The 15,758-nt window shown below is 39.1% G+C and overlaps 2 protein-coding genes across 2 annotated transcripts; one reads left to right on the top strand and one right to left on the bottom strand.

Moving 5' to 3' along the window:
* Nucleotides 1-759: 759 nt before the first annotated feature.
* Nucleotides 760-5,485, top strand: LOC131016487 (uncharacterized). The gene is made up of 6 exons (XM_057945191.1): nucleotides 760-1,138; nucleotides 2,222-3,058; nucleotides 3,140-4,420; nucleotides 4,492-4,599; nucleotides 4,675-4,878; nucleotides 4,961-5,485. The coding sequence occupies exons 1-6, from the start codon at nucleotides 1,121-1,123 to the stop codon at nucleotides 5,414-5,416; spliced, it is 2,904 nt and encodes a 967-aa protein (XP_057801174.1). The 5' UTR covers nucleotides 760-1,120; the 3' UTR covers nucleotides 5,417-5,485.
* A 44-nt stretch (nucleotides 5,486-5,529) lies between these two features.
* On the bottom strand, nucleotides 5,530-14,467 carry LOC131018717 (uncharacterized). The gene is made up of 5 exons (XM_057947426.1): nucleotides 14,370-14,467; nucleotides 14,277-14,281; nucleotides 7,505-7,701; nucleotides 5,991-7,327; nucleotides 5,530-5,892 (listed from the first exon to the last, which is right to left on the bottom strand). Exons 1-5 carry the CDS (start codon nucleotides 14,465-14,467, stop codon nucleotides 5,556-5,558), a joined length of 1,974 nt encoding a protein of 657 aa, XP_057803409.1. The 3' UTR covers nucleotides 5,530-5,555.
* Between the last annotated feature and the right edge of the window lie 1,291 nt (nucleotides 14,468-15,758).

The following is a 15,758-nucleotide window of genomic DNA, read 5'->3' as shown; positions in this document are numbered from 1 at the left end:
ACTAAATTATACATATGGATGTACGCTAGCTAATGCTTAAATATATATATTATCTAGTGTTAATAGGCAAAAGTGCCCCATTCCTTATTCATATTTTGAAAAATGCCCACCCTTATCATGCAAAGCTACCCATGCCCTAAATTACTAATTAACCCTTAAGTAGGTCAACATCAAATGTAATGATTTCGGTTCTCTTACACAATCTTACACATTTTTGAGTTTCAATGCATTTCTTTACAATAATGACCGAAATGATTTCAATCTGTGCATGCAATGATTTTGTAAGTCACTGTATATATATATATAGTGTTCATATCTTTAAATTGTAAATATATCGACCGGACACTAATTAACACTTAAACAATATATTAAATTAAATTCAGCAAAATAGTAAAAATTAATATAAAGATATAAATAGATAGAATACAAACTTTTATGTCGATATATCATCGATCCGGCCGGTAAAATGGCCAGAGAAATGTATCCGACCGGGTACATTTCAATTTACAAATGACCCGGCCGGATACATTGTTCCTTGACAATTACCGGCCGGATCGATGATATTTAGGCATAAAATATTCTATTTTATTCAATTTCATAAAAAAAAAAAAAATCAAGACGCTAATAATATATATCCATGCGTATCTATCTTAAATTTTTTATTTTTTTCCCTTTAATATCTTAATTTCAATACATATATTCTTTGAAATTATTTGTATATATATATATATTTATATATATATATTGTGTTATTCTTGAATGTTGATATATAGTACTATATAACACTATATATATCGTGTAAATCAATTGATATCTTTAAATTTAAAATATACTCAATATCCGTCCCAAATAAATGCATGCTTGTTACCCAAAAAAATCATGCATGTTACCGATACATAAAGGTAAAAATATCTTTCTTCAAAATTTGATTCCCTTTTGATAGACATAAAGCCGATACAATCGGCTTCTTCACTTTTACCTACTTACTTTAAAATACTAGGGTTTTTTACTCCACCACACACCTCTATCGGCTTCTTCACTTTTACCCACCGAGAGAGAGAGAGTTCAAAAGATTGAAGCACAGAGAGTTCAAAAGATTGAAGCACACTCGGACTCATCCATGGCATCTTCTTCACAGGTATTTATTTTTAATTTTCATGAAATTGAATAGAATAATGTATGCTAAAACACGATCGGTCCGGCCGGTGAAGTGGCCGGATAAATCGATCCGGCCGAGAACATTATTTAAATGAAACATACGGCCGGATCGATTTATCCGGCCACTTCACCAGCCGGACCGATCGTGTTTTAGCATAAATTATGCCATTTTAATTAGTTGTATGTTTATATTAATCAGTTAGTAATTTACTGAATTTAATTTAATTATATTTGGTTAAGTAATTAGTATTGCGAGTTTTGCTGGGTATTACTGAATTTGTTTCAATCTGAAATATTTGTTTAAGTAATTATAATTGCATTGTGTATGTGGGCTTTGTGCGATTTGATAAATTAAAGTATTTTATGCCGATAGAACAACTACCCGGCCGGCACTATGCCCGGAATAATGAGTCCGGCCGGGACAGTTTCAATCTGAAATGTACCCGGCCGGATTCATTTTACCGGACACTTCGCCGGCCGGATAGTTGTTATTTAGGTATAAAATACTTTTTTCCATGTATCTGTATGTTTACGTTAATTATTACTATTTTACTGAATTTAATTTAATTATAATTGTTGAATTATTAATTAATGAAACTGTTATTTTTTGGTATTAATTAAATTGCCGTTTTTTAATATTTTACTTTATTTAATTAAATTGCTTGGTATTAATTGCAGTTTAATATTTTACTGAATTTTTACTGAATTTAATATTAAATTGCTGAATTACTAATTTTACTGAATTTAATATTAAATTGCTGAATTTTACTGAATTTAATTGCAGTTTAATATTACTGAATTTACTGAATTACTATTTTAATATTTTACTGAATTTGACTATTTTTCTCGAATTTTAGTATTTTACTGAATTATTGAATTTTAATATTTTGCGGAATTTAATTGCAGTTTAATATTACTGAATTTTACTGAATTTAGTATTAAATTGCAGTTTAATTAAATTGGTTGGTATTGATTAAATTGTAGTTATTTAATTATGCCTATTTGTATTATTTTTTAATTTTTTTACTGAATTTAATATGGTATTCATTTTGTAAATGAATAGGCGAATGTCCCATATCTTCGTCGCGACACTATAGACCAGACGGAGGTTGCTATCAGCACCTACTATAGGGATTCACATTTTCCGGAGCTGGTTGAAACTTTAAATGTGGTCGGCGAACAGTGCAATTCAGATTTATTGGGAAGATTTAGAGCATCATGTTTTGGGCATTTCACTGATTGGAGGCCCGGCGCGAAGAGCAATAAAGCATTACACCAGATTGTATCGAGGCAGATTGTGTCAGAAGAAAATGAGATGTGCTTCTTTCTGTGCGGAGCACGAGTCAGATTTTCCCCTGCGGACTACGCATTAGTGACTGGGCTCAATTTCGGGGGATCGAGGTTCGATGCGACATTACAGCACGACTGTAGTCGCGTGGAGGCATACCGAGGATTCTGCGGTGCGCGAAGCATGACCATACAGTCGCTCATCAAACGCGTGTGCGATTTGGATCGTCGAGTGGATGATGAGGATGGGAGCCTGTACCTTCGTGCTGTCCTCGTGTGTGTGGCTCACACCCTTGTTCTTGGGTTGGATGCGCGGGTACAGCCGTGGCTTTGGGTGTTGGTGGATGATCTGGCTGCATTTGATAGATTCCCCTGGGGCGCGTATTCGTATAAGATGTTATGCCATTATACGAGAGAGACAGGAAAGGGCGAGAAGTATCACTTCTACGGTCCTTCGTGGGCTTTATATGTCTGGGCATTGGAGCGCGTCCCGGGCTTCGGACACATGGTCGCAGCATCTAGCGGTGATCCGACAGCGCACCCTCGGTGTTTGAGATGGACTTTCAGGGGTAAGCCGAAGCTTCACGGTCTGCGCGATCTATTCGAGGGACAGGTAATCAGTTATTTAAGATTATCCTCCACACCGTTACTGGTTTTACTTATGTTCTAATATATTATCTTTGTTGCTTTCTAGGGTGGTGTCATGCCCCTGGACCCCGATGATGACGATCTGTCGAGTCACTACTTCATATCAGCGCTGACACCGGGCGAACTCTCGGTGAGCTTCAGGCCCCCCGACAACCCATTAGCTCGGGGTGTCCAATTTCCACAGGGCACCGGAGCCCGTGTTGTGGAGGAGCGCGGGGACGAGGAGGATGTACCTAGACAGCCTCGTACGACTCGCAGTCACAGTGTCCGGGGCCCTGTGAGGGATGCTCGACAGCACGAGCCGGCTCGTCATTCAGTAGATCCGGGCTCGCGCCCTGTGAGGGATGCTCGACCCCACGAGCCGGCTCGTCATTCAGTAGATCCGGGCAAGCGCCCAGCGCCGCATACTTCTTCATCGTCGAGCGGATCTCGGACTGTATCCAGTCCCAGCGAGGGTGAGATGGATCGTAAGTGGGTGAAGAAGACGATCCGTCAGGAGATTAAGAAGGCCTTCGGCAAATTCGTGGAGAAACTGAAGAGCAAGGGTAAAAAGGATAGGTGCAAGAAGAGCAAACATTTCCGAGTGCCCGACTCCCCTGATGATGATGACCAGCGACGGTCCCCTGATCCTCCACAGCCACGGTCTCCTCCACAGCCACGGTCTCCTCCACCCAGTGCTTCAGGGCCCGACGCTTCAGGGCCAAGCATTTCACGTTCCTGCGACGACGACCCCCGCGGTGAGGAACCACGCCATCCAGAGACCCAGGATTACGACGAGCAGTGGCGGGCCATGAATCAGTCTGTTCAGGGCGACTACACACCGGCGGAGCAGACTTTTGACTGGTCGACCCAAGTCTACCCTCATTGGTCTTCCCCATTCCTGAAGCCGCAGTATAGAACAGAGACCCCGATATTCTTTGCTGAACCGCTCACTTCTATTGCACCACATGAGTGGGGACAGTCCAGTTCGGCAGGACAGGCTCAGACGGAGGAGCCTGAGCCACAGGCAGAGCAGCCACAGGTACTGCTGCTGCAGCACCTAGAGCCTGAGCCACAGGCAGAGCAGCCGCCGGCAGAGCAGCCGCCAGCAGAGCCCCCGCGTCGCAGTCAGAGGGTGAGGCGTCCGTCTAACTATCAGCGATCGCCTTGGGTTAATAGCCAAATGCCACGTCCAGTGACACAAGTCTGCAGTGACCATTATGAGAAGTGGATGGCTAGGTGTCGAGAGGGTAGGGGTCGTGAGATTTATGTCAAGGCAAGTGGTGGTTTGCGGGAGTACGACGACTTCGCGCGGGTGGATAATGTCAGCCAGGAATTCACAACTGGGGTAAATAATCTATTGATTTTAACATTGTTAAATTACTTTCTACTAACTTATTGATTTTAACTTTGTTGCAGGATATTGACTTGTATTTCTTAAGCTTGAGAAATAGACTTCGAGCTTCAGCAGATTTACTGGATGACGTAGATATGAATAACACAATCATATTAGACACGGATTGGTTTGTAAGTAAACTTTCATTATTTGTATGTTTTCATTGGTGCGAATATAAATTATTAATTACTTCTATTGATCTGTAGATATACCTCCAGGGCGAGTGGGACGCTCTATTGGAGAAGTGGGCAGCCAGTGAGTTTACTCCAGAGGAGTATCATATATTGACGCATGGAGCAATAGCTGATGGTTGGCAGCCCCGGATAGACTGGCTCTGCCAAATACGTGGAAAAGCCGTTAAGGGCCAAGAACTTCCTCCTGGTCATATAGGATGGATGGATGCCACACAGGTAATCAGTTAAACAATTATTTGTCATTAGTCATTTGTGCTTTATATGTTGTTTCTTATCAATTCATTGTGGTTTGTCATAGGTTCTCATGCCAGTCATAATTGGCCGCCATTTTGTCCTATGTCGGATCCGGTTAGGAGAATTGGTTTGCGAGGTCTATGACCCAGTATTCCACAAGCTATCACCTCGACAGCAGGATGGTCGAGTTGGTGAACTACTGCCTTTACTGAGATTGTTGCCAATTGTCCTTCAGTTGGCGAGGTGGCTAGACGACACATCCATTGATTCGACAGTGGCAAAGGAGAAGTACCCACTTATGACGGCGGTGTTTGCTCCGGCGGAGGTTCAGTTTCACCAGCAGGACTCTGTCAGCTGCGGGCCTTTCGTCTGCATGTATGCAGAACGACTGATATCTGGCTCTCCATCCATTGAGTGGGGTAACCACAACGTGGCGGCATACAGGGCCAAGATTGCTAGATCTATATTTTCGTTGTGTGAAACTAGGACACATCGTATCACTAGACTTGGTTTTGCATAGTTTTGTATATTGTTACATTAATGTGTGCTTCTATTTGGTTATTCAACGAGCATTATTTCCTGTAAATCATTCCAGCTTATCGAATATTAAGATAATTCAATCAATATCATTAACTGTTACAGCACACAAATGGATCCCACTACTCCCTGGGCTCAGTCGCCCTGCCAGCGCACGTTCTCTTGCTGTGTCCTTCTTCATGGCAGATGCTGCACTTCTTTGGTTTACGACGCCTGATACTAGAAGACTCATCGGCTTGTGTGCTGGTGCCTTCACCACCGCCTCGATGTCTACCTTCTTTTGGGCGCCCCGCTTGACCTTTTACAATCAGAGGTAATACAACCTGCTCAGCGATGTGCTCGGGAACCAACCACTGGCGTCTCGGCGGGAGATTATTAACTTCGCGAGTGTAAGTATCGATAAGAAAGTCATTCGTGTAGTACGAGTCTACATACTCCGCGATCGTATCACCGGCTTCACTATAAAAACAAACAAACTCCGATAGTAATCAATATAACGAACATTAGAACATATTTACATTTCAATGAACCCGACAGTAATCATTTCATGATCGTACCTTATTGCAGCGATTGAATGAGAACAGGGCAGTTGGTCTAGCTGAAATACTCGACATTCGCATTTTTTCTTCTCTAGATCCACCTTGAAGCTTCTGTCAGCAGTTTGCACCTTATACTTCATGCCACTCAACCTTTGTGCAGTGTATCGACGACTTTTTTGGACTTCAATAGCTACCCTTTTACCAGCCTCAACAGTCAAGCCTTGCTCGATTTGTTGTGCACTCCTTAGTCGCTCGCTGAACCATTTCTCAATAACAATTCTGATTGCCTCTAACATCGAGCATATAGGAAGTCTTCTTGCCCACAACAATCTGGAATTAAAAGCTTCAGCAGCATTTGATGTCATAAAACTGTAGCGTCGCACAGGCATAGGACACATCGAACGAGCCCACTTCTCCGGCCCAATCCCCATTAGTTTATCGTACGCGGCTCTCTTCATAACCTTCAGGGCGTTCATAGCCCTATTGAAGTCGGACTTCTCGTACGCAAATGCAGCTTGTCGATACACCTCGACCACTGCCTTACCGTAATGCTTCAGGTTATTTTGCAAATGGTAGTAGCATAGGCCGTGGGTTGCATTTGGTAACTCATTCCTGATAGCATTGGCAATGGAGATATGCTGATCAGAGACAATCAAAAGTGGATCGGCTTGGCCATAAACACGTCGAATGCGTGACATGAAATAACTCCACGATTCATCGTTTTCTTTCGGGCCAACACCATACGCGAGTGGGAACAAACTCTCGTTGCCGTCCTTCGTCACTGCAACAAACAAAATACCCCTATTCTTGCCCTTCAAGTGTGTGCCATCGACGACAATCACTGGCCGTAAGCTGAACATGAAAGGGGTAGCCGAAGCTGCAAGAGCAACAAATAAGTGTTTGAATCGGCCATCATCGTCAACTTCCCACTCCACCCTCGAACCGGGATTGGATTGTCTCAACATGTATAAGTACTTGGGCAGCATCTCGAAGGACTGATCATGTCGACCATAAACCATCTCAGTGGCTCGATTACGGGCTCGCAATGCAACATCGTACTTGATCTGTACGCTAAACTCACGTCGCAGCTCCAGCTGGATGGCCTTCGGCTTCAAGATCTCGCAATCGTCGTGTATCTTCTGTGCTAAATATGCTGCGACGACTTTTGCGGGGGCCTTTATTCGCGCTACGCGCCCTAGCTCACCGTCGCATGAGTGCTCATTGGTGAACTTATACACTCCCCAAATGACTCCATCTTGTGACGATGCATGGAGCTTGAAGGGGCACGTATCTGAATGCTTGCATTTGACGTAGACTCGTCTGCTGTCTGATTTGCTGATAGAAAATTCCTTGCCCTGCTTCATGTTCCACAGACCGATTGTAACGATCAGATCATCTTTGCTATTGAAATACATATTCTTTGACAACTCCCGAGGCAATAGCTGATAATCTTCAATATCCACAACTGCCGCTGCGGCGTCCAACGGGATAACCGGAACTAACCAATTAGTTAGTTCATCTGCTCCAGGAACCTGTTCGTCATCATCCTCGTCGATCTGCAAATTCTGCCAACCTGCATATTCAATCCCCGCCCTTCTCACGTTCTCTGGCTCCGACAAGTCTTCAGAGGCGCTTGTATCAGTCTCGGCTTCAGACGATGGAACATAATCTTCATCTACATTACCAGCATCCTCCACGAACTGAGGCTCGTACGTATATTGATCATCAGCTGGACCCCAACAACGATCAGTTATTAGGCGATCGTACTGGTACGAATTTGGCTCATCCCATGAAGGCCAACCCGTTGACTGATCATTACCCCAAGTGACCGACGGTTCAACACTTTGTTGCGCCGGTGAATCTCCGGCTGATAGGTCTAAATAAGCATATCTTTGGATTGCTTCCAATCCGTCCCCACCTTCGAATGTTGCACTGGATTCACCTCCATACCCGGAAGATTGAGGGAGATCGAACGAAGGAACATACACTCCTCCACTGTAATCGTCTTCAACAACATAAATCTCAGGAAAATGTGGCTGCGACGCCAGCAACTGAAGCAAATCATTGTCATCGGCAAGAATATTTTTACTGTATACCCTGCCATTTAATCTCTTCGTCAAATAATACAAGCTGTAATTAGTGCTCAATGAATTCTCCATCATCAGGTAATTTATCATGTACACCGTACTGGCCATTGTGTCTCCGAAAATATGCAAATTCTTAGAAGAGCCGCCGATGTACTCATAACCATTGAAGGCACCTCCATAATTAACCACAAAGTATCTCCCATATTCATTCATCTACAGAAAAAATAATAAATAAATAAATATATGATGTAAATGGAATACAATGTTAAAATACAACATATAACATGTTAATACACTCGAAAAACATCTATCCGCCCGGGGAAGTAGCCGAGGAAATGTGTCCGGCCGTGTATTACATGATATACAATTACACACGGCCGGACACATTTTCAAGGACACTTGTCCGGGCGGATACATAATTTTCGAGCATAATAACATGAGTTATGTAGCAATATATATGTATAGAACTAAAATGAAACTAATAATTACTAATTAATACTTTAAAACATGATAGAATTTGCTCTAATTCACATGTATTTCCTTCAAACGTGGCTTTAAATCATAGTATGCTATAATATGCTAATAATTCACATAAGCATATAGGATCAAACAAAACATTGAAAATAAACAATAACCAACTTAAATTACATTTCAAACGTAAAATGACATACCTTTAAACGTTCGGATGAGAGAATTCACAAATAATAGCTTCACCACTTGGAAAATATTAGAATTTCTAATGAGTTTGAGTGTTTTTTCACTTTGAGTGTTCGGATGAGAGGATGAGAGAATGAGAGAATTCACTCATATATAAACAAAGATTCCTTCATTTCAGGTGAATTTCAATGAAATTAGAGTGTTTGACATGAATACTTTACTGACAAAGCTATTTCACATCATATTTGTCGTTTATCATCAATTTAAAAAAAAAAAAATTATGTCCCTTAATTGAAGGCTAATTAATCGATGGAATATAAATACAAAAAATTAACACAATCCATATTAGCACTCAAAACACACATAGGAACCAAAAAAACAACTATCCGACCGGAACATATATGTGTCCGCCCGGTGAAAACTTGTGTCCGATCGGACACTTGTTTTTCCCGGTCGGACGCTTGTTTTTTTTTTCCAATGTGTGTTTTGAGTGCTAATATCGATTGTGTTAATTTTTAGTATTTATTTTCCATTGATTAATTAGCCTACGATTTACTTGTAAAACCTTCGATTTTAATTCAAAAATAAATAAATATTAACTTCTCTGTCAGTATTTCACATGTTCCAACACATATTTGACCGATTTCAATGTTTAAATTGATGAATTGATGTTTTTCTTACACTTTAACAACTTTTGTCATAGATGTGTAAGTACTTTTGCGGAAAACAATGCACATCCATCACATTCAAAGGGCATTTTCGGTTCTTCACTTATTTAGGGCATGTAGTGCTTTGCATGATAAGGGTGGGCATTTTTCAAATTATTCATAAGAGAAAGGGCACTTTAAATTTTGCCTCTATTATCTATGTTACATAAGAGTATTCTTATTTTTCTTTTTTATTCATAGCATAAGAATATACACAACCTATTTTTGGACACGACCATACTGCCAATTCATTACTTTAAAATATATTTATAATTTTACCAATATAGTTCAATATTATTTTTCCATTTAATTTACAAAAGTGGACTATTTTCTTCACTCACAACACGTTCATCTAACATTTATTAAAACTCATATCGAACAAATTAAACATACTTTTGTGGAATGGGGAATATATATTAGTAATAAATAATGAGAAAAAAAAAATACAATACATGTAGGTTTGTCTAAAGAAGTGTTGACATATATCGGATATAATATATAATTGTAAATTAATAATGTATTTTAGAGTCAATGTTGACTCCGACAATGTTGGGACCAATGTTGATAACATACGTGTTTTTAATGTTGGGTGGGATGTTGATAACATTCATGGTGTCAACATTTCTGGGTTGCAACCAATATTCCGGAGTCTGTCTTGACTCCATACTTTGGCTCTCCATTGGTAATTGTATATATTTAATCTTTACCTTCCTTTTACGTGTTATTATTCTTTGGTTGTGGAATAAAGGTTTTAAGCTTGTTGACCACGTTTTCAATAAGTGGAAAGACGGTTATTCATGATCCAAAGTAGTGGGGTGTTAGTTCCTATTTTTAAGGAACCATGATCTTTCAACCAACATTCCAGACTGGTCGACTAGCAGTTTTCGGAGGTGGATTGCAGCGGTTATATGAAGCTTCTGGAAGTGGGAAGTGGAGGAAACTAACCACGAAATGAAGGTCTATAAAAGCAGCAAGAAGCCTCATTCATCATTACGTTTTGGAAGTGCGTTTTCACCGACCTAACATTCACTCACAACCAACTCGTCACTTTGCCTTGCTGCAAACATGACACCAGTTTTTCAAACCTTTGCTTTGATGGGGGAGTCTTAGGCAGCTAATCTGTAAAGGCTTACTCTGTATTGACGGGAGGTCAAGGGTAAGGGTTGAAGATCGAGGACATTGGAGCGTAGCAGACTGCTTTGTTCGAGTAACATTTGTTATTCGACTGTTTTGGTTTTCTGTGTTGATTCAACACTTTAGTGCAGATTCTAGATAGGTAGATTTATCTTAGGCAGCCAATGTGTAAAGATAGATTACCAGAGATATCTGAATTTGTACTTTGTATTGTTGATGATCATAGTGAATTTAGCCTTGAGGCACTCGCGGATTATAGTGATATAATCCGTGAAAAAGTTAATCTGTGTGTTGTTTATTTCCGCTGCATGTTGGTTTCAATGTTATTAACATTCCGTTGATAACATTCCTATCAACATTACTCTACGTTTTACACAGGTTTACTTTTTGGTAATTTGGGGCATTAAATTTTTTCAATGTATTGGTACACTCATTCGTGCGATGCACGGCGAAATTGAAATTAAATGATATTTTAAATGTATAAATATAAATATCAACCTGAATCAAAATATAAATAAATGCAAAATATGATTTAAAAATAAAATATCAATTACTCATAAAATCTAAAATTTAAAAACGTTATTTTCAACCATGTATAAAATATAATCATAATTATAATTATTAAACAATTTTAAATTATTTGATAATGAAAATAAATATACACATTATTAATATAGAGTATTCCACTTAATAATAAATAAATATTTTCATACATAGACATAAATAAAAAGGTTGTAAAATTTTAACAAAGAGAAAGAGAGTAAAATATTTTAAAATTTTAATAACTTGTTCGTTTTAAATTTATTTTTAATGATTGTTATACCATATTAAAGATCTTGTTACGAATTTAAATTTAAGATGCATATTGAATATTTTTTCATATATTAAATTTGACGATATTTAAAATAAAATAAAATTATTGTGAGAGAGAGAGAGAGAGAGAAGAGTAGTAAAAAAGTTGACGAGAGAAGAGAGAAAAAATGGAGGGAGAGTCCCCCGTGGAGCGGCCTTTTAATTTCTTTATTTAATATTGTAAATTTATCAAAAAAAATGGAGGGGCAAAACTCCTCTTTTATGTATTATATAGATTAGACATATTTGTTTTTCACAAAATCTCCTGTACACCCGGGTGTACCGTACACCTGGATTGACCCGTACCCAAATCCTAACCCGCATGCTAATCCAAACGCGCACCTGACTCAAATCGTGTAAATGACACTATTCAGTTATACAAATGACACTATTCAATTATATAAATGACATTGTAACATTTTAAAATATTATAGTGTCATTTTGAATCTTATAGTGTTATTTAAAATATTATAGTGTCATTTACAATGTTATAGTGTCAATTATACACAGTGTTATTTATAATGTTATAGTGTCATTTGTATATAATAGTGTCAATTACAGACAGTGTCATTTATATAACCGAATAGTGTCATTTATATGATTTGAGTCAGAATATGGATTTAAATCAGGATACGGGTCAACTCGGGTGTACCAAAGACCACCTTTTTGTTTTTAACTTCTATTGATTCAGTTTGTAATTGAGAAACATGATTTTTACGCATACTTGGTTACAATATTCTTGCTAAATTTAGAGTTATGTTTGAAAACATTGTTTACTTGCATGCTAATTCAGTTCAACTTCTCTTTATTAAGTTGAACTTCATACTTTGATCATATTACAATATTGTTTTTATTTTAGTATATAGAATCGAATTGGAGCTGAATTATTGTTGGAAATACGAATGCTTGCGGGCGTATTACAATGCGACAGAAAGGTAGAAGATCAGAATTACAATGAACTAAAACTATAATGAAATTACAAGAATGAAAAACCCGTAGAAAGATGTAGTTGAGTCGAGGAGGATCCTCTATCCGCAAGACGAGATACGCCTCGGTAGTGCTCACGGTATGGTGTCGTCTCCAAAGATAAAATGGATTCGTCTCGTGCGTAGCAACACCGCAAACCAACGAGCTCCGACGAACTGGAACGATGCAAGGACAGAGCTCTGGACTATATGAATGCAGAGAGTGCAGAGTGAGCTTGTATGCAGAAATTCTAAGTGTGTTGGATGCATGGAGTGGCTGTCCTATTTATAGGCATAATCCACTTTATGGGGGAGCCTGCAGCATTAATTCCTATTGATGGAGTTTAAGTGCTGCTGGCGAGTTACGGTAACTCCCTCCTGTCTAATAATGACGGCAGTGACCAAGTAACTCCCTCCCGTCCAATAATGATGGCAGTTACATTGTAACTCCCTCCCGTCCAATAATGACGGCAGTAATGACGGCTGTTACGTTGTAACTCCATATTTTAAGTACTCAACTTTAATTAATTATTTCTCACTCACCGGAAATCGGTTTTGAGTAAATAAATATACTATGATCATCTACTCGAAATGTAGATCGATCCTGTGCTATTTAATTCTGCTAAATTAAATATTTTCGGTACTCAAAAATTAGTCAAACATTGGTCAATACAAAACTAATTTCCTACAATCCCCCACATGAGTGGAAATAGCCAAAAATGCATATATAGACACAAGCTCTGTTCTCGAGAGATCTTAGTGCATTAGAATAAGAGGTTTGCAGCCTTGAACCATCCTTAGTTAATACTATCGATTATACTAGTGAATTAGTAGAACTCAATATCTTTGAACCATTTCTCCTTTATATATACCGAGACAACAGTATTAACACACTAACGTCTCAACCTCATTTCGTTCTCACATTTTTGTCCTTTGCGGGCGCTGGACAGCTCTTTGGATTTCATAAGTGTGAGGTCGATACGGCCCCCACATCTCACTTATATAGGTGATTCTTTATTGAGTATCCTGCTATACTCAACTTCCTAGAGGTGTTTAGAAATTATTAAAAGTCAAAGACTTAACCTTACCACTAAGCAGGTTTCAACACTCAGTTGCTCTTCTAGGGAATGCAAGTAGCCGAGTGTTCTACTCGGACTCTTATAGCTTAGTTTTTCCATTGAACCAAGTTCTTGGGATCTTTAGTCATCATGGTTGGGTTACCACTATAATTGTCCTTATTTTGTGGATTTTACACCCATTACCTCTAGCAATTTATACATTTGATCTCGACTTAAAGCTTTAGTGAGCGAATCGGCCAGATTATCCGTTAACCTTATGTAGTCAATCGAGATAACTCCATTTTTGATCAAATATCTTACGGTATTATGTCGTCGACGTATGTGTCGAGACTTAGCATTGTATAACCTACTTTTTGTCCTACCAATAGCTGCTTGGCTATCGCAGTTTATCATAACTGGCGACACGAGTTTAGACCAACATGGAATATCTTCTGGGAAGTTCCGCAGCCATTTGGCTTCTGTACCTGTTTTGTCCAAAGCGATGAATTCTAATTCCATGATGGATTTAGAAATATATGTCTGTTTTGTAAATCTCCACGAGATAGCTCCTCCCCCTATAGTGAACACGTAACCACTCGTTGATAACGAGTCTTTCGCGTCCGATATCTAATTAGCATCACAGTACCCTTCAAGTACCGGGGGTATCTCGTGTAGTGTATTCCAAAGTTTATAATATACTTTAAGTATCTCAAAACTGTCACAAGTGCGTTCCAGTGTTCTTTACTTGGATTACTTGTATAGTGACTTAATTTGTTCACTGGGCATGCAAGGTCAGGTCGAGTGCAATTTGTAATATATAAGACACCCAATGATTCTTGCATACTCTTCCTGTGCAACAGGATCACCCATATTCTTTTTTCAAGTGAACATTGAGTTCCAATGGTGTTTTATGGGTGCTTTATCAAAAGCATTGAACCTTTTGAGCACTTTCTCGATGTAGTGAGATTGTATCAATGTTATTCCATCAGCTGTCCTGAGAATTTTCATTCCAAGGATTGCATCAGCTAACCCCATGTCTGTCATGCCAAAGTTTCTTTTTAGCATGTTTTCGTATCATTTATAATATGATTATTGCTTACCATGATCAACATATCATCTACATAAATGCAGACCATAATGTACCTGTTATCTGCGCTTTTGATGTAGACACATTTGTCACATTCGTTGATTTTAAGTGTTATTGCTTCAAGTGTCGTTGATGTAGACATTGTCAAACTTCAAGTGTCATTGCAATTTGCAATTGAGTGCATATCCAAAAAGGATACACTTGTTTGGGTGAAAACACCCCACACTTTAATATATTTGTATGAAATGCTTTATTATTTTCCATAGCTCATAGGGAATGACGTCCCTTCCCTTAAGTGGAATTTTATTGAGGATATAATTTGCTGACAAAACAACTTCCCCAGTTGCTGTCAGAACAGCTTTCCCCACATGTTATGAGGTAACGCAAAACTGATCAACATGGGTAGCAGTACCTTGTGCAATCGTCAACAAAAATGATAAATACTTTTTATCACCTCTAGTTTGCACAAACTTTAGATCACATACGTTTATGTGAATTATTCTAAAAGTTTGGTGCTCCTTTCAACATAATGAAATGGAGACTTGATCATTTTGCTTCAACACAAACTGGACATTTGTTTTGAGTGTTAAACTCGTTCATCTTTTAGTAAATCCATATTTACTAATCTTTTTATAGCGTTTAGATTCGTATTCTACAACGCTATAAATAACAACAATCAACCAAATAAGAACTCAATTAAATAAGAAAATGAACTCATTCTTATTTATTATTAAGTTTGATAAGGCCAATGGTTATGCTCTACCAAGGTGCTATCCAAACAATGGTTACAACTTGGACTCAAACACTATTCTAAGCCGCCAAGTCGTCTTGATCCCATTCATCGACATCCTTCTCGATGATGTTGGCGTCTTGTTTCGCCTTCTTCTTTTTGGGCTTGCGGCAATCCTTCGCCAAGTGGCCCGGTTTGCCACAATTGTAGCAATCACCATCGAACTTGCGGGTCGGTGCTTTGCCCTTTCCTTTGTCCTTAGAGTTAGGATGCCCTCGTTTGTTGGAGTTGGATGGTCCGTCTCGCTCCAACAAGTTTGCTTTGGCCTCAACTTGGTCATTCCCCTTGTCGTTTAACCTCCTCTTCTTTGACTCAATACGGAGCTTGACGATCAAGTCCTCGAACGTCATCCCCTTTCGCTTGTGCTTGAGGTATGTCTTGAACTCCCTCCAACTTGGGGGCAGCTTGTCAATCACCGCCACCACGGTGATAGAATCGGATACCACATG

This window comes from Salvia miltiorrhiza, chromosome 3, assembly GCF_028751815.1.
Source record: "Salvia miltiorrhiza cultivar Shanhuang (shh) chromosome 3, IMPLAD_Smil_shh, whole genome shotgun sequence".
Lineage (NCBI taxonomy): Eukaryota > Viridiplantae > Streptophyta > Magnoliopsida > Lamiales > Lamiaceae > Salvia > Salvia miltiorrhiza.
Note: the sequence above shows the minus strand (reverse complement) of the source record. Positions and strands in the feature narration are given on the sequence as shown.

Excerpts from the sequence above, each read along its gene's own strand:
- LOC131016487 (XM_057945191.1), top strand. Across the intron at positions 3,059-3,139 it reads GCGATCTATTCGAGGGACAG|GGTGGTGTCATGCCCCTGGA; the intron begins GTAATCAGTTAT and ends GTTGCTTTCTAG. Across the intron at positions 4,879-4,960 it reads GATGGATGGATGCCACACAG|GTTCTCATGCCAGTCATAAT; the intron begins GTAATCAGTTAA and ends GGTTTGTCATAG.
- LOC131018717 (XM_057947426.1), bottom strand. The coding sequence starts at position 14,467 with ATGGGGTTAGCTGATGCAATCCTTGGAATGAAAATTCTCAGGACAGCT. Across the intron at positions 7,328-7,504 it reads ACGAGGATGATGACGAACAG|GGCAAGGAATTTTCTATCAG; the intron begins GTTCCTGGAGCA and ends AACATGAAGCAG. Across the intron at positions 5,893-5,990 it reads CATTCAATCGCTGCAATAAG|TGAAGCCGGTGATACGATCG; the intron begins GTACGATCATGA and ends TTGTTTTTATAG.